The sequence below is a fragment of the Drosophila rhopaloa genome, unplaced genomic scaffold, assembly GCF_018152115.1.
Source record: "Drosophila rhopaloa isolate 14029-0021.01 unplaced genomic scaffold, ASM1815211v1 contig_167, whole genome shotgun sequence".
Lineage (NCBI taxonomy): Eukaryota > Metazoa > Arthropoda > Insecta > Diptera > Drosophilidae > Drosophila > Drosophila rhopaloa.
The window spans coordinates 4,920,154-4,937,923 of record NW_025335047.1 but is presented as its reverse complement, the minus strand read 5'-3'; the positions used below and the strand labels follow the sequence as shown (position 1 = coordinate 4,937,923).

The window sequence follows — 17,770 nt, the reverse complement described above, 5'->3', positions numbered from 1 at the left end:
TGAGCATTTCTGCGAATTTCGCCGTTGGCTTTCTAAGAACTCGAAAGGTTCTGAATTTGAGTCTCTTTTTTTTTTTTGCAGCGGAATTGGGGTTTTTTTTCTTTTTAGACTTCCGAAAATCATTGCAAAAGCTGGTTGAAATTGTATCTCTCGTATATTTTGTTCTCTTTTCATATATAGAAGTTCTTTTTATTAATTTTGTTTCGGTTTCAGTGTGGGTTTTTGCTTTGTCTTTGCTGCATGCATGATTCAAAACTTATGTATTTAAAATTCGGTATTTCAGTGTTTACTCGTTTTTATTTAATTCTCATTCCCGTTCTCAGCTTCGTCGGTTCTGTTTCATTTTAATTTATTATTATTAATCCCATGTTTAAACTATGTATATATAATGACATTTTTATCATTTATTTTAAATGATATTTACTAACGCCGCGGCCTTCTGCGCCCCAATCGATCGATCGATCCATCTGTCGATCCATTCATTTCATTTATTATTTTAATAACAATTCACTCAATTAGCTCAAATCGCGTCAATCTACACATATTGACATTGGAGATCATAAGCATTTTCAACTTCATCTTCACCATCATTACCCTCGCTATCATAATATCATCATTGACTTATGAAATTAGAGAAAAATTCTAATTCATTTGGTTTCCGGGACCATTTTCATTTCGTCTCATTTCTTTTTTATGTAATATCAACAATAAATTTTTACTTAATCTTAGGGTGAAATTATTCTTAGAGTACAGCTACAATCTGCTCGCAATCGGCTAAGAAAAAGAGGATCAATTAAAAGTACGAAACGAATCCTTCGAAATCCTAGCTCAATCTCGGGATATCCCTTTCGATTTCCCCTACACTCAATCCATTTCAATCGTTCCTAATCATTGTTATACCGTAAAATATAAGATTTTGATTTGAGCATTCTTCCTAATCATTTCATCATTTTTGGTGTTTTCTGGCACACCCATCCTTGGTTGGGGTGTCCTCAAAATGTACATACATCCATCGATAGCCGTGATCCTTATAAGGTTCCTCCTCTCGCCTCGTCCCGTTAAAGGTATAATACTTATTTAATTTGGCCACTTGGCTGCGTTTGTGGTTGTGGGTAGGTAGTTAGTTCTTCAGTTTTTCGGGTAGGTTCGGTTGTTCTTTTTTTGGGATACTTCTATGATTTGCATTGCCTCACTGCTATCTCCTCCTTGCACGCTCAGAACCGAAAAGTTATAGCCCAGCGTCTAACGATAATACTCTATGCAAAATTGTTCAACCATTTTGAAACCATAGAATTGTTCTGGATATAAGTATGTTATTCTTGTGTGGTGTGCGGTTGGGAAATTCAAGTGGGTCGTGTGGTTGGGCTCGAATCAAGCTCAGGCTTAAATTGTTTTTGGGGGGGACAGCTAGAGAATTGTGGCACGTGTTTACAAATGTGTGGTGTTCGGTTTAATACTAAGTTCGATCTCAAGTGTGGTATATTTTCGATTTTCCTATCCCAAAGTTTGGGGATCGCCAACTACATTTAGTAGGTGATTGCATGTGCACTCCGTAGTTGTAGTCTAAATTCTGTTCTGTTTCTGTCCATCTCAGAAGCTCTATGTGAGGGAAGCTAATACAAAATGTACCTTTCGGATCTCTCCTGGGGAAAAAAGCGAAATTACTGAGCGCTGGATGCTGATTATGAAGCTGCACTAAAAAAATGCCAGGTTTCTTGATTGCTAAGACAGTTTGTTTTGTCGGTGTCATTGTAAAGTATCTCAAAATTTGAAGCTGCTGCTTGGGTGGTTACTGGGCCTGTGGGTGTACGATTAATTCAATTTCAATTCAATTCAAAGCGACTTAAGATCTCATTCGATTCGGTTGTGCTAAACACTGTACGATTCCGATCATCGTTTCAGTTTTTGGGTCTCCTTGTTAGGTTCTCGTTTTTTGGCTGTGGGTTAAAAGGAAGCGCTCCGCTATATTATTCTTATTGAACTTGACTGATTTTCAATGTATCCAACCTGAGTTTGAGTTGTTCGAAAAATATATATATGTGTGTGTATACATATTTTCTCGTTTTCCTACAATTCATCTTGTTTTATGTCATATATTTATACGTGTATTTGCCTGTTTTGCGTTGACCTGCAATCTCCTCTTTCCTTTTTGCTAATTATTTTAATTCGTAATTGCAGTTAGTATGTGTGTTTTTGTGCTCACTCTATGTTTTTCCATTTGTTTACTTTGCTTTTGCTTGAATTAAACGCGGCTGCAATTATTATTATGTTTTTTTTCTGTGTGTTTATTATGTTTGATTGCATTTTTTGTGGTTTACTCATTTCTCATTGAATTCAATTAAACGTCAACAATTTGGTATTTTGGTATTATATGTTTTTTCTTTTCCTTCGTGTAGTGTTGTGACTGGAATTAATTTTTTTTTTTTTGGTTTTTCTGTTACCTTTTCTTTATGTTTATTGCATTTAAAACGTGCACTTTACCACTGTCCTTACTTGATCTTCCATATGTAATTAATTAGTTCTTACTTGGCTTGAAACACTTGAAATTGCTCACATCGTAATTTGTTTATTATTTTCTGTTCTTCGTGTTCTTGTTGCTGTTATGTCTCCTTGTGTCTATGTTTAATTATATTTAATTACGTAGTTTTCTCTATAATTTACTAACTCGTTCAACGCCCTATCTCTGCTCACAAGACTCTCACCGGAAATAACTTTTAAGTAAAAACAATTTGGAGTGATTCGGTTCCTGTTCGGGGTTTCGATTTGTCTACCTCCAGTTAACTTAGACACTAACAAGTGCAAGATTTACATAAGCGTTTAATGCTGTTTTGACTAATTGTGGAATAAAAACAATACAACAAAACAATAATCGTAAAAATAACACAATGAGCATGGAATGGCAAATACAATCGGTTAAAAATAATACAAATAAACGTTCAGTTAAAAACGGAAAACAAAATAAAGAGGCAAATACAAATTGGTTGTTTGACAATTAACACTTTTGTCTTTGCGTTGCGAGCGCAGTTCCCATAATACCCATCTACTCTTAAATTATATAGCTCGGCGCCAAGCGCCTTCTATCCATCCTCCAATACTCCAATCCTCACTGTCTTCTTGTAGTGGTTGCTGTTGCTTCTTCAGTTGCTGTTGTTTGTGCCTTGGTAATACTTTAATGGTGTGTTGTGGTGATGTGGCGTGTATCTGTATCTGTATCTTCGTTTGCATCTGGCCCTCAGTAGAGCGCCACGTTGGAGGCCTGCGTGTAGGCGTCCCACTCGCAGTCGCAGCCCTCGAGGCAGTCGGGGCATTCCAGCTCGCTGTCTTGTCAGTACAGCCAGGAAACGGGCACCCACTGCGGGGTGGTGTGCACCCGGTCGATGGCCGTCTCCAGCGTGGCAATCGTCTCGCTGATGTCGTTGTTCACAATCGTCAGGTCGAAGAAGTGCCCGTACAGCTGGCGCAGCATCTCCGACTCCTTGGCCAACCGCTCCAGGCTTCCATCGTACTGCCAATGGTAAAATAAAGCAATTAGTGGGGTTCGATTTTGATCCATCTCCTAGTATTGTCTCACATCTGCTATATTCTGCAGCGAGGGCGCCGCTATGAATACGACATAGGGCGTGAACTCGGCCGTGCGGAGTATCTTCAGTGCCTGCGGCTCCACATCCAATATGGCCATCTTGCCCTCGGTGTGAATACGCCGGATGGTGTCCAACTTGGTGCCGTACATGGCATCCTCATGAGTGCCTGGAAGGGTACAAGGAATTAATGGGATTTATTTGTATGTGGGGTTTGTCTGAGTTCCTTACCGTATTCCAAGTACTCATTCGCACCGATGTCCGCCATCATTTCGTCGTGCGACACAAAGTAATAGCTGCGTCCATTCTCCTCCTCGGGCTTGGCAGGTCTCGTTGTATCTATAAATTGAGATATATTATTACTAATTCTCACACTAAATTGTAAACCCTATTGCCAATTAGTTACAAAATATTTTATAAATACGAAATCAAACGGAAATAGCTATTACCTGCACAACAAAATGTTTAGTAATTATTACTCTTGCGGTGCTAATTCATTATTATTACCAACCCATTAACTATATGTTAAATTAAAGGTAAATATATAAACGCATTATATTTTCATTTTTGGACGATAAATTAAGCGAGCGGTAAACTAGATATAAATCTGTTTAAGACTTTAAAATGAGAAATTGCCGGAAAAACCTATATAATGTTTTGGCATAGGAAATAAACCGCTTTTTTACAGCTGACAATTTATGGTGATTCAGTTTTTATGGAATAGAAAGAAGATATAGCGAGTTCTGCATCATTAACCCGAGCAATTGAGCGATGACTTTATTTTTCCTAACATGGCAATGTGCTGATAAATCAAAAAATAAAAAAGGTAGTTAAATAATAAATGTCTTTATTAGGGTAAAGCTTTTTTAATACTGCTACCGAATGTACTACTATCGTGGATAAACTTACGTGGTATGGGATAGGCGTACTTGTCGGGATACTTCGAAATCAAGGTGTTCTTGATGTGCCGCCTGCCCACCCCATGAGCACCCAAGAGCACCAACGTTTTGCGCTGAAAGTTCGGGTCCCCAACTGAAAGCAGAGGAGGAACAGACCGTGTAGATAAACAAAAGTTCACCTGTGGCAGGGAGCATAATGAAAGGCAAACCCACCTGGCACCTTGACAACCTCCTCGTACGTGACCACATCGAGCGTGTCGAAGATGGCATTGTGCTTGGCCAGATATTTGTCCCGGCATTGCTTCTTCTTGCGCCCGAAGATGGAGCAGTTAACTGTTGGTTATAACGGAGAGCAAGTGTTATTGAATTGTGTTACCAAAAGGCAGTGAGAGCTGATTAAGTTAAGAGCCACATGCTTATAGAGCAGGCACAAACATGCTGTAGAGCAGGCATTGGATAAATTCGGGCATGAAGCAAGCACGATTTTGCTTAGTTATATTAGATGGAATTACGATGACTGATACGTTAATGCTCCATGATGGACTCAAAGTAAGTTATTTCCTTTCCTGACCTAGATTTTCTTTCGTATCAAATAATGCGGTGTTCTTTCAGCCAGCCTAACGTGCAGTGGAGTGAACTCGTGTATTGATGTTCATATGTATGTATATTTTTGGGACCAACTAATTGTTTTGGTTGGGTAATACTTTTAGGGTTATAAGCGGGAGTTTCAACACTGTGGGTTCATAAACAACGATGGCTGAGGTGCATCTACTGTTTCAGATGGCGATCGTGATCATGAGAGGCGGTTCTACTCGATTCCTGGGGGCTGGGTGGTTCGGTGGTGCCGTCTACATAAGCTACAACTTTCGGGCAGTTGAGTGATTGGGTGGGTGACTGGGTTGTGGAGTGTGGGTAAATTCTTTATACAAAACTTGCTATCGATAGAAATTCTGTTGTATAGTACGGGTAATATTGTGTGTTGTCTTGTTTGTGGCATATCAAAAACGCAAGAAGAAACGTTAAAAGACGAGTCTTAGCAGCTCTCCATGGGAGATTCATTTGATTTTTGTGGTGTATTTTGTTCTGAGGTGTGTTCTGTGGGTGTTGGTGGTTTTTGGTTATATGGTAACTACCTGCTGATCCATCACACCCATCTGCGTGAGCGGAACATCCAGCACCCGGTTCTCCTGCATTATATTATCATACATACATAGTTTATAGCAATTCTTTGGTTTGGTTCGAGATGCGAGATTCATGGTTAGCAACTAAGTAAGTAGAGTTTTGTACAGGTGTGCATATGTAGGTGTCTTGGGTCTTTGGTTTTTTGGCTTGAAATTTGGCAGCGTTTTTAAGGGGGCTTTCCTTTTTTTTTTTGGTTGGTTAATTTGAAAAGGTTTTCCTTTGACTACTTTTTGGGGCATGCAACTCTCTGTTGGTGTTAGTGTACAGATGTGGGTGTATTTCTGGGTGGCTCATGTATGTTTCATGTATATTTGTGAGGAAGAGACATAGAGAGAGAGCGCGCTTTCCCTTTTTCGATTAACTACGAGATCGTCATACACTTCCAATATAAGTACAATTATTCATATAGCATACGATTGGTTGATTATATCGAGCATCCAATTACACATAGAGAACACGGATAGTTTGTTTCGAGACGCCTGCCGCTGGCGAGGATCTCCCCCGGTCACTCACCCTGCTCCTGCTTGGTCTTGTCGACCGTCTGGCAGGCGATCCGCCACTCCTGCAGCTCCGGCGACGGTATCAGTCCTGCCGATCCGCCCACCGTGTCCAGTCGCGCCTGCCACCAGTGATGGTCGTCCTTGCTAATGATCTGCAACGATAAAACGGCAATGAATCGTACTTTCTATCGGATTTAGGCCTTCTCTTAACCCACCTGCAGTATGTCGCCCACTTGGAATGATATGCCCGCCTGGGCGCAGGGTATAAGCTCATCATCCAGCGGATTATAATCGAATTGGGCGCGCACGAATATCTACGGAGAGTGGAAGGGAGACACAAAATAAACCAGATGAGCACAAATAGTTGCTTGCAGGTCGATGATTCGGTTTTCCTTTTCCGTTTCTGTTTTCCATTTTCTGCCATTTCAGCTACTTTTGCTCAGGCTGCAACTGAGTTGCGGCTGCCTCAGCGAAATGGGTTTCGGTTTGCGAATTACATGCAAAACTCATTTGCATGTCAAAAGCAGCAGCCACAGCAACAAAATCAGTAGCAACAAAGAAACAAACAACTTTGGCAAACGGAAGCTTCGGAATGTTAGATGCCCTGGCGAATTGTAATCCATTATGGAACAACTTTTCTATACAGTTTGGGTCATTTGAGTCAGAAAAATCAAATGCATTTTAATTGTCAGTCCTCTGAAGAGAAAGTTAAATTGAAAACCACTTTATTTTGCTGGCTTACCAACATTTTTGGAAAATAAAATGTTTTTGAAATTTTGCAAGTACAATAAGCAACTGAATAAATGTTGTGGCTGAAATTAATAATGGAATTTCATTGTTTAATATGTCTCTCACGAATGTCAACTCCTGCAAATTGCATTTAAATTAAAATTAATACAGAAATTTTAGGAACTGCTGCCACGGCAAATCTCAAACCATGTTGTTTTATCAAACACTTTATAATTTAATTTTCTATTACTATTTGTTTGTTTTGAACAAATATCTAGCTACATATATGTATTTACTATTTGTGTATGCAACATTTTGCAAATTAAAATGTTGCCATGTGGCAACGGTTGTTCCAAACTTTGGCTCATAATTACAATATCCCCAAATAGGGCATCAAGCCCCGCTTGCCGTATTGCTGTTGTTGACTAAGTGATGAACATAAATTAGACAAATTTACGGCTCTTGTGTGAGTTGTGCCTTTTGACTTGTCTGTCGGTTAATGAATATGCACATCTACCGGAATTCGAGGATGGGAATGGCTGGCTTGGTTGAGTTCGAGTAAAAGTAATCTCGAGTGGGTGGTGGGTGGGTGGTGAGTGCGTGATTACGTGTCTATTGTGGGGAGCGTGATACTTACAAGCACCGGAGCGGGTCTGATCCTGAAAAGCTGCATGGTGGCATGAGTTTGGGGGGGAAGAGAGGTCGGAAGGAAGGAACAGATTGAGAGAGAGTGTGGAGTTATGTTAATGCACTGTGAAATAATTGCATAATGGATTATAGCTACAACTACAACGGAAGTTTGGGGGAGGGGGGTATTCAGGATACCTCATACATATATTTACACGGCCATAAATAACGCACGGCTGCGTAGACAGACCTATTTTTCCCATTACTTCATAATGTGCATAATGCACTCGACTGCCTGAGTTGGGTTTTCGAGCCCTCATTGTTCAGTTTCCCATTTCAGGCTAATTAATCCCTATTGATATTTTGATTTCGCCACACAGACAAACAAAACAAGCATTTCACATCATTGAACTTAATAACATAATGCCAAGGTATTAAGGTTTGAAGTCGATGGTGCTTTTCAAAGCGAATTGAAAGGGTTTGGGTGGGCGATTTTGCAAGCTCTGACTAATTATTTAATTATTTGAATTTTATAAGTGATTAGGTAAATGCTTTTGGAATTTCAAGTAGGCTTTGAATAAAGAGCTAATAAATTAAAATGCCAATTGACTACTGCTTGTTACTTTCCTTATAAAATCATCTTACTTTCATATTAAATCACATTTCTTAACTGGAGCCTAATTAATTTAAAGTTCACCTGAGCTCTTGGGATTACCTTTTAAGTATAACTCTGAGACAAAAGGCGAACAAAACAAATAACTTAATGAGGGGGGTATACCATGTTTAGTTTATAGTTTATTGTATGATTAGTAGTATGATTAGTGGGCCTTAAAGTACACTTAATATATACATAATAAGTGGGCAGTCAACCCGGCTCGATAACTTACCTCGCAGGGGGGCGGAGCGCTGCGGTACGAAGGAACTATCTTGAAGGTAACAGAACCGCGTGCCTCGCGCTGCAACATAGGGATTAGCATTGGACAGATTCAATTAGCAGGTGAACAAAGTCAGGGCAGGGATTTCAAGGGAAGGAAGCAGGGGCAGGAAGAGATTGATTGGCGGGCTCACCAGCATTCGTTGCAATTGGCCAACCGACTGGTGCTGCACCGGCTGGCCGTTGATCTCCCGTATCTCGTCGCCCACGTGCAGCGTGGCCTGGCGGTGAATCATCCCGCCGTGCATAATCCTGGCCACAATGCACCGCCCGTCCTCGGTCATCTTCAGCGTGATGCCCTGCAAGGGATTAGAGTTGGTCAGTTGGCCATCACTCCCACCCCCAGAGGCATATCCGCCATCCAGCTTACCATGGGCTCGTCCGTGTTCTTCTGGAACTGCACCAGTCGCACCCGGGTCACATGCTGCAGTTCGCCGCCCTCGACGTTGTCCAGTTCGTCGCCGTTGAGGTAGGGCACCATCGGGGGCGGGGTGACGCGCAGCGCCTCCTCACCGTAGACATCCCGGGCCACCACATCGTGGCTATGGAGCAGAGCCTGGAAAAGCAAACACGGCCAGGTAACGAGGTTAGTTCGGTCTCAGAACTTCGAGCAAGTGCGACACCCCAAAATGAAAAATTATCCCTCCTGGTCTTATAACTTTACCCATTTTAACCAGGTTTCAAAAGGAACTTCACGTCTCTGCTAGTCTGATTTAATATTATATAGTTATAGTTATTTATATGAATACATTTATAATAAAAAAAATCCCTTTTTTGATGTATCTATTAATTGTCCATAATTTTTACAATATGACAAAAAGGTTGTCTTCAAAAAAGCTCATTTAAATTTAACAAACTATTCATAAGAATATTCTGCCTTTAATTTTGTTTAAACTGAATTCAAAACGTAAATATTTATAAAGTTTAAATATTCCATTAGTTTCAAACACCAATCTAAAAATATATTTGAATAAATACACGTAGTTTTTCAGCCCCATCCGTTGCCATAATTTATTTGCTCATAAAATGATGGAAGCTTTGTAATTTTTGCCCGAAAATTGCATTAAGGAATGTCCATCCTTTTTGTTCCCGGAAGCAAATGGTTTGAAAGGGAAATAATTTTGATTTAAACACATGCTAGATATTTGAGGCTCGCTCCGGCCATTGCAGGCTTCATTTTAGGGTTATCCTAAATTATGGCCGGCAATTAAGCTAGCCGTTATGAGCTCCGGCCGGGCAATGTGGCCGGACTCGTTTGGCTGGGAAATTAAATTTCCGATTTGCCACGCCTGCCACATACATCATAACGCCCAAACGAGGGACTCCCGACCGCACCGCACAACTTGTTTACAACATTAACTGTGCGACATTTGTTGCTCAGCCGCACAGCTTTTGGGATGGGGATGGGGGGTAAAAAAACACACAAACGAGCTGGATAAAAAACACATGGCATCGAGGATGAAACGCCCATTTCCGAAAAGCCGTTAAAAGCGGCGACAGCCACAAACGAGGGCACGCACATGACCCCGTGACCCCATGGATAACCAGGGATAACCGAGCAACGACAAAAATCTCAACAATTTATGGCAAACTCCCCCGCCATTCATACATACTACTCTCGGCCTGACTTAATACAATTTCGGTTTTAATAAATTATGTTTAATAACACTTTGAATATGTTGCGAAATTAATTTTTCCTGCCCTTGCCCTTTTTCTCCGAAGGCGGGGGCAACAATATCCTGGCGCAGGAATGCCAGCAAAAGGAGTGGGCCAGGACCTGAAGCTGAAGCTGGTGCTGAAGCCAAAGGCATTGGGCTAGGCCATAAAAAAGGATTTTACTGCGATGCCATGCCGTGACACTTGTGCCACTCACACGCACACTGACGCACAGCGGGGACGCACGCACTGGCAGAAGGACGATGTGCATGGTATACAAATTTACACTGATCAAAACAATATCAAGATTGGGCTCTCAAGATGCAGAAGGAGTCATATTCGAGGTAAGCATGCGAGCAGTAAAAGTTTGAATCCAGATTGCATGATCTCAATTTTAGATTGTTAAGGAGCATATCAAGTAACGACTTCAAAGTCACATTTAAATGTGTGTTAAAGGTTAAAATATTTGATTTTTAGAAATAAGCTAATAAAAGCATATGTCCTAAGCTCCTTTAATTGGTTACAAAATGTTTGAGACAAATATATGAATTTATAGCACTAAATATAAATTGAAAACTTTCAAAGCTTATTTGCAGATATATGTTTGAATGAATAAATTCAATTGCAGATGGGGACTTTAGACTTAAGGTTTTAAAATGGCATTTATTATTATGTAAACTCAATGAAAACCATAAAAACTTACTAAAAAGGTCCTTAGACAAGGAAACAAAAATAAAATAATATGTTTGTCTCTTGTATTTTTCTGAAACGTTAAATTCACCAGATTAACGTTAAAGAAACGACTTCTGATATGTGAATTTCGAAAAGATTAATCAACATTTTAAATACGACTTCCGATTATGTGACTTTAGATAAGATTAACTCATTTAGTTTGAAGAAAATTTATGTCTACACACTAAGCTTGAGAAAGCCTTAAGTTAATGTTTGCCATCTTTATGCGAGTGTACATTTAAATATATGCTAAGTACAGCTAACGCACAGCCAGCACTTTCGCCCACTGCCCCGACACCTTTCGGCACCCCTCTGCCCCACGCTTGAACTACCCCATCGGATTCATCCCCTAGCACCATTCATCCCCAATCCACTGGCCCCATAAAAAAAGCAATTTTCAACGCTGATGATTACTCAATGCCACAAACACGGGCACGTAGCAGACCCACAAATACAGTTGAACCCACACCTCCAGTTCCATCCCCCCCTCCCCATATACCTACACCTACAGCCCCCCTCACCCACACAACTAAGCCCTCACACACACAGAAATACACACACACACTGGCACAGCAGCACGTTTCATTTCCGCCACAGACATTTGCTGCCTGACATCGACCGCAAAAACTCAACTGAGCAGCTAGCTCTCTTTCGAAGGATGTCGCTCTCAGGGAAAACATACACAACGCTCTCCGTTGATTTTCCGCTTTTCCAGCGAACTGCACTATTCGAGAGCCTTCCGTCACACACTCAACTCCACTCAGGATTCAGCACTCACCACTTTTGAGTGAATATCCGCAATGGCGTGTGCATAAATATTTCATAATACTTTGGGAGCATCGCAGCGGGGGGGAATCCCCCAAACTCAGTTAGCTGTGTAAACAAGAATATGAGAATGATTGGGTGGATTCACCGGGGGTTTTTCGGTGAGGATGCGATGGGGTTGATGGGTCGGGGATTGACAGGTGGTAATCGAGTTTGGGCTTATCGGGAAACATCAATTCAATAATTTCGACGTGTTCGATTCGAGCGAATCATTTTCGGGGGTAGGATATCGAATTTAGTGCGCCTTGATTTGCGATTGCGAAATGGAAATATCTCTGTCGAGCATCCTTCAGATGGTCTTTTGATCCAGCAGTAAACTTGGCAACCGATTTCATTCAATTTCGAACTGTATCGAATGGGGGATAAGTAAATCTATTTGATTGGGTTGGTCGATGTGTTTTGCGGCAAAGGATTTCAGGAATTCCTTGGGCAAATAGATGTTATTGTATTTTAAAAGAACAATACAAATAATTTAAAAGTTTCTGTTTTCGTTTAAACAAAATTATATAATGACAGTTTCAGCCTAATTCTAAAGGACTACACCCTCAATTTGTAAATGATCTATACAAAATACCAACTCAAACCCAGTAAATAACCCCTAGAATCAAATAATAACCTTGATTATGCTAATGAAAGCGTTTATTTTTGAGTTGTTCTAAGAAAATACCATACCGACTGAACTACCCCTTTAAGGCTCGTCCACAAATGTAAGCCTCCATCCAGAATCAAATCCTATTCCTTACTTGTCTGTCTGCAATTTATTGTATTTGCTCGTTTTGGCAGAAGTTTGCAATCCAATTACACGAGAACTTCCAACTAAACATTAATGCGAGTTAGAAACACCCTGAAAGACAACCACGCCTCCACAAGCATCAGCCGCCGCAGCGAAATTTGACTAAATAAATGGGTAATACAATTTCCTTTTGCCGGGAAACAAAATTAACTACATCGAATAAAATTTGCTGAACTTGGCAACTATTTAAATGCGCCCAGATGGCGAAGGACGGGGATTTTTCCTGGGGAAATGGAGGAAATCCAGAAGGACACACGCCTGGTTAGCTAAAAACCAAGTCGGCGCTGAACGATAAACAACGTAATCTGATTTCACTTAAAGCCTCTCCTTCCACGGCCACGCCCACTGACCACTGAAGAAAGGGGGCGGTAGGTCCATATTTAACACCAAGTTGTTGGACCAATAAAACGGTAAATTTAATAAGCGCTTGACAGGCGCAAAGTTGAGCAGTTAAGTTTAATGCCTCATTAGGCGCTCCGTTTCTGTGACATTGATAGCCAGCGTGGCAAACTTTTGGCCTACACACACACACACACACACACACACTAACCACACACCCACAAAAAGTGGGAGGCAGTGGCTGGCAGCTGCCCCTGATTTCCATGATTAATACTTAAGTGCTTGTTAAAGTTTTGCCCTGGCCCCGAGTTTCCCCCCGTTTTGTATGCAGATGCCCGCCGTTGTTTGCTGTGTGCCGAGGTCCTGTCCTAAACAATCAGCATAACCCTATATTTTGTCCCGGGAAAAGACCCGAGTTCCATTTGTTTGCTGCTGAGCCAGCAGCCACATCAGAGCTGAACTGGACAGCAAAAAATATACCCATCCATAGCCAAAAGCAACGACAACTTTTTCAGTCCCAAACAACAAGCTTTCACTCTCACTTTGCACTATTTTCGACTAAGAGCCTGAGTGCAGAACTCTGGCTTTTAAATAATTCAAGCGGCAAAGTTGTCCATAAAGTTCTCAAAAATCTTTGACATGCAACTAACTTTGCAAACTAAATCTTGAGCTCGAAAACAGAAAGTGCAAAGGTACGAGTAGTAAATATTGAAGCAAGTTTTATGGAAATAGTCGAATTGACTCGTAACTCCTCCGAACTAATTGCCATCCATGTCACTCAAAATTTAACTGAAGCAAAAGCTAAACTTAAATTTATAAAATCTTCGTATGTGTTTGTCGCACATTTCAATGGAAAATCCGCGAGAGCTGATTTTGTCAAAGAAAAAATGTCATTCTGTTCAGTGCACTCTAAACATCCTTTGACATGAAGCAAACTTTGCGAAGAAAAAGTTGAGCTATAAAGAGAAAACTGCAGAGAAATAAATAGTAAATATTGAAGCAAGTTTTAAAGAAATAATGGGATTGACTTGTTTATGGCACTGAAAACTTAAAGGGGGACAGAGCTGGAGTTAAAATAAGTTGTTTTCATAATAAAATCACTATTAAAACTTTGAAAACTCTGGTAAATATATTAGGGAAAGTATTTCAATCCTCCTTAATTTATTTGTATTTCAAATCTATGTTTATTAAAAATAAAGTAAAGGGCTTTAACCACTTTTAGCTATTTTCCAGCCAATTGTCCAGCAGCAGCAGCTGAGTCAGGTCCATTGTTGGTGGCCAGTCCATCCAGGGAGCTGGTCATTTTTCCAGCTTTATGCTAAGCCACTAACCAACGGACCAGCAACCGTCGACCGCCGACCTCCACCTCCAACCACCCAATCCACCAGTTGTGGGTGAACCTAGGACCGACCGCACGAGCGTTATTTGTTGGTTTTAATAATTACACAGCATGGACGAAGGATGGATGGGAATGCGAGGAGGAGGGATATTTTTTTTGACCGAATGTGGGGTAGAAAGTGGGAGGAAGTGCTCTAGGATTTGCCTCTCTTTAATATTCCAGGCCACACGTCAATTACACACGTACGCGCGACTGCGAATGGCTTCCGCATCCATTTCGGATGGGGCGGAGGTGGGTAGGAAAAACAGACAGGAGGAGGATGAGAGCAGGGGGACGAGGGGGCAGCCGTTGACAGCTGAATCATCTGGATTAATGCCGAATTTTAATTAGTACTACGGGCACTCGCCGGAGGCCGTGTTCCTCCGGCTGTACTCTCCACTCCATTCCACTCCCATTCAGGCTTCATTTGTTAATCCCACTTTGTGGCAGGGCACGCTAGGATAGTTCCCACACTTGGCACCTTATCGGGTTTGGAGCAGCGACAACGACGCCCGAGGTCGGGGCACAGATTAAGTGCAACCCATATGTGAGCCGACCGCCAAATGAATCTTCCCCGGCTTAATTAATCCCTGCTCAGGGCCAACTCTTCACGTAGAAACAGGTGAAAACACGGTCATCGAATTTAAGATACCTTTTGCAAAGCAACGCTTATGTTTTTCAAAATAACATAATAATACCAATAAACAAGAGAACTCCGACAAAAGCCAACTGAATTTTAAACAGAATGAATAATTTATAAATTGACTTAAGACTGTGTTAGAACAAATAAATAAACTTTTCCAAACTCAATGATTGTAACTTAAAATATTCTGTATTTAGACTCTCTTTAAATTTTACATTTGTTTCCCTGAGATTAAATAAATAAAATAGCCAACATTTACAAAATCCACATTGTTTTAAAAATAATATAAAATAAGCTCAATGATAATTGCTGTTTGATAGTCAAACAACATGTGACAAAAGGCAACTTATTTAACTGAAAAAAAACCAGCAACTATAGAATTGGTTATTTGACCTTAAAAACAAAAAAAAGTACGCAAAATATATTGTATTGTACAATGGAGCGTCAATCGCAATGCTAATTGTTGTTTGATTTCAAAACAAGATGGAACCAACTGACACAAAAGTATTGAACAAAAAATGAATGTATACACAATTGATTTTGTTGAGGTTAAATAAACAAGCCAAACTGAATGATAAATAATTTGGTTTTAAAAAATAAATAAATATTACAAAATATAGCTATTGTTTTGTACTTTTTCGCTCGACGCGAATGTTATACAACCTTGAACTTGAATAGAGTAATGGGTGTACAGGGTCGCACAAAATAAAAGCTGTTTAAAGTCTGAGGTGATGCGTGTGTGCACCAGGCGGCTGTCAAGCTGTCAGGTTTGGCTCACATCTCGCATCTCACATCCAGGGCTCACAGCTCACAGCTCCCATTTCCCAGTTTTCCAACTCAGTTTCCACCTCTGAAGACCGAGCATTTGTGGGCTGGCCTGTCTGTCTGTTTTGTGTCGCGTGTTCGGCGATAAGCAGCAGTAGCAGTTTTCCCCAGCTTTCCCCAGCTTTCCCCAGCTTTCCCTGGGGGTAACCCCATGAAACTTGCTATCGGGACTTATCACTTGGCCGAACTTATTGTTGCGGTCCGGCCGTCTTCACTTCCACACACCCATGTCTCCATATATCCATATATCCGGTTGGGTTCGATGCGATAGGATACGATTCGATGTGGATACGATTGTGTTGCTGGGCTGGCAACCACCGAGACACAGTCTTACAGTTAACATTGGTCTCCAATACACAACATTCACCGTATGACTATGTCGGGGTAATTGAGCGGCATCCTTTCTTCGTTCATCGGCGGCGGCGGCGGCGACGGCGGCTAACACTTCCTGCCTATTAGCTGGCATTATTATTGACAGACACTGTCCCCCTGGAACATCCCGTGATGTTTGACGATGACGACGTGGATGGTGATTATGATGATGTCGGCTCTCGCTGGTGATGTGATGCGGCGGGGTGGTATTGATTGACAGGTGGGCTCCCGTTTCAGCGCCAGGTAATAGTTGCCCGGCTCCCTTATCAGCCGAACAATGGCAGCGATATCCTCCCGCTCGTCATTAAATTTACCGCCACGCCGAAAAATCCATACAAATATATATTGATATTCTCACAACAAAAGCTTTTTCGATGTCGGTTTTTGGTGTCGTGTTTTGGTTTTTCGAGCAGGCAACAAACAACCACAAATTTCCGGTGTGTGCGTGCATATTATGCATTTATCGTTGCCATCTATCAGAGGTGCAAAGCAAAAAAAAAAAAAAAGGGAACTCTTTCTCGTGGGCGAAACATATTGTCATCGCTTCCACCTTGCCACCTTTCAATTTCGCCCCCCATCTGTCTCTCTCCATCATTTCGGCTCGCACACTCCAAAAAAATATGTTTTCTGAATATTAAATATGGTTTTTACCCCCTCTGAATATTGAACACACGGTGGACCTTCGGCGGACAGCTTTCAATTTTTCCCTCAATCTGGTTTAATTTTCCAGAAAGGTTTTTTCGTGTAAATAAATCTTCATGTAATGGTATTGAATTGCAAAATTGAAAACCTTGTAAATGGAAAGCACTTTTTATCGCTTTAAAAACAATTTTAATGCAAACGGTTAATGGTTTGAACATGCTGGTTTGCGATTATAATTGTTGCTTGGTTTTTTACATGGTTTTTATAAACCGAATAAAGCTTTATTTATTAAAAATTTTATGAAAGGGAAATACTTATAACATTTTTAATAGTCAATAGAACGTATTTGGTAGATTGCATGCTGCAATTGTATATATTTCCTTTAAATAGGTAGCTAAGCTGTAAGCAATATAACCAGAAAGGCAATGTCCTTGGGCTCAAAATCAACTTGAGTTTGTTTTTTGAATGTATCTTCAAGGTACAAGCATGCAATGCATTATGTTGTAAGTGTAAAATTATGCCGATTTTAGACATCTTCATTTACTTATGCCTTATGTTTGAGGAAATACATTTCTGTAAGTGTGCCATTTCTCACTCGCTTTCATTGTGTGCGTGTGACTAATGACGCCGTTAGGTAGGCAACACTTTCTTCAGCTCACACACACACACACACAGCCATGAAAATAACCCACGCAACAGGACACTCACTTGCACATCTGCATATGTAAATGTAATTTTATAGCCCGACTTGTCTCCTGCTTCGCTTTCTTCCTCATTCTTTGCTGAGCTGTTCTTTGTGTGTGAGAAAACACACATTATTATTTTTGCACACTCGACACATTGTCTATGTGTGTGTGTGTGTGTGTGTGAGTACATCATGCGCTTATGCGTGTGCGTGTGGGTGCGGCATGTAAAATTTGTTTATTCAATTTCAACTAGGCAAACAACGCCGCAACGGCTGCAGCGGCACAAAGGGCGATAACTCACTTTCGTAACAAGTAAACTAATTATTTCTTCACTTTTTTCATACTTTCTCCCTCCCCAAAAAGCAGCCCCCCTACCATACTTCTTTCTTCTTTTTTGTTTTGTTTTTCTCAAGTTGTTGTTTTATGCCTG

General features: G+C 40.8%; 1 protein-coding gene across 7 annotated transcripts in view; it reads right to left on the bottom strand.

Moving 5' to 3' along the window:
- Positions 1 to 135: 135 nt before the first annotated feature.
- Positions 136 to 17,770, bottom strand: part of LOC108046685 (peripheral plasma membrane protein CASK) — a 39,734-nt gene continuing 22,099 nt past the window's right edge. For 2 of the 7 annotated variants that reach the window (XM_044458651.1, XM_044458655.1), the window contains 12 exons: positions 8,820 to 9,005; positions 8,584 to 8,748; positions 8,403 to 8,471; positions 7,526 to 7,555; positions 6,375 to 6,473; positions 6,173 to 6,311; positions 5,611 to 5,664; positions 4,691 to 4,810; positions 4,488 to 4,610; positions 3,810 to 3,917; positions 3,572 to 3,747; positions 136 to 3,505 (listed from right to left, as the gene is read on the bottom strand). In XM_044458651.1, the coding sequence (XP_044314586.1) occupies positions 3,326 to 3,505; positions 3,572 to 3,747; positions 3,810 to 3,917; positions 4,488 to 4,610; positions 4,691 to 4,810; positions 5,611 to 5,664; positions 6,173 to 6,311; positions 6,375 to 6,473; positions 7,526 to 7,555; positions 8,403 to 8,471; positions 8,584 to 8,748; positions 8,820 to 9,005 (1,449 nt within the window). In that variant the 3' untranslated portion in view covers positions 136 to 3,325. Of the gene's footprint in view, positions 3,506 to 3,571; positions 3,748 to 3,809; positions 3,918 to 4,487; positions 4,611 to 4,690; positions 4,811 to 5,610; positions 5,665 to 6,172; positions 6,312 to 6,374; positions 6,474 to 7,525; positions 7,556 to 8,402; positions 8,472 to 8,583; positions 8,749 to 8,819; positions 9,006 to 17,770 lie in introns of those variants that run through there. The other 5 variants (XM_044458653.1, XM_044458656.1, XM_044458652.1 and 2 more) reach the window with 4 other exon arrangements.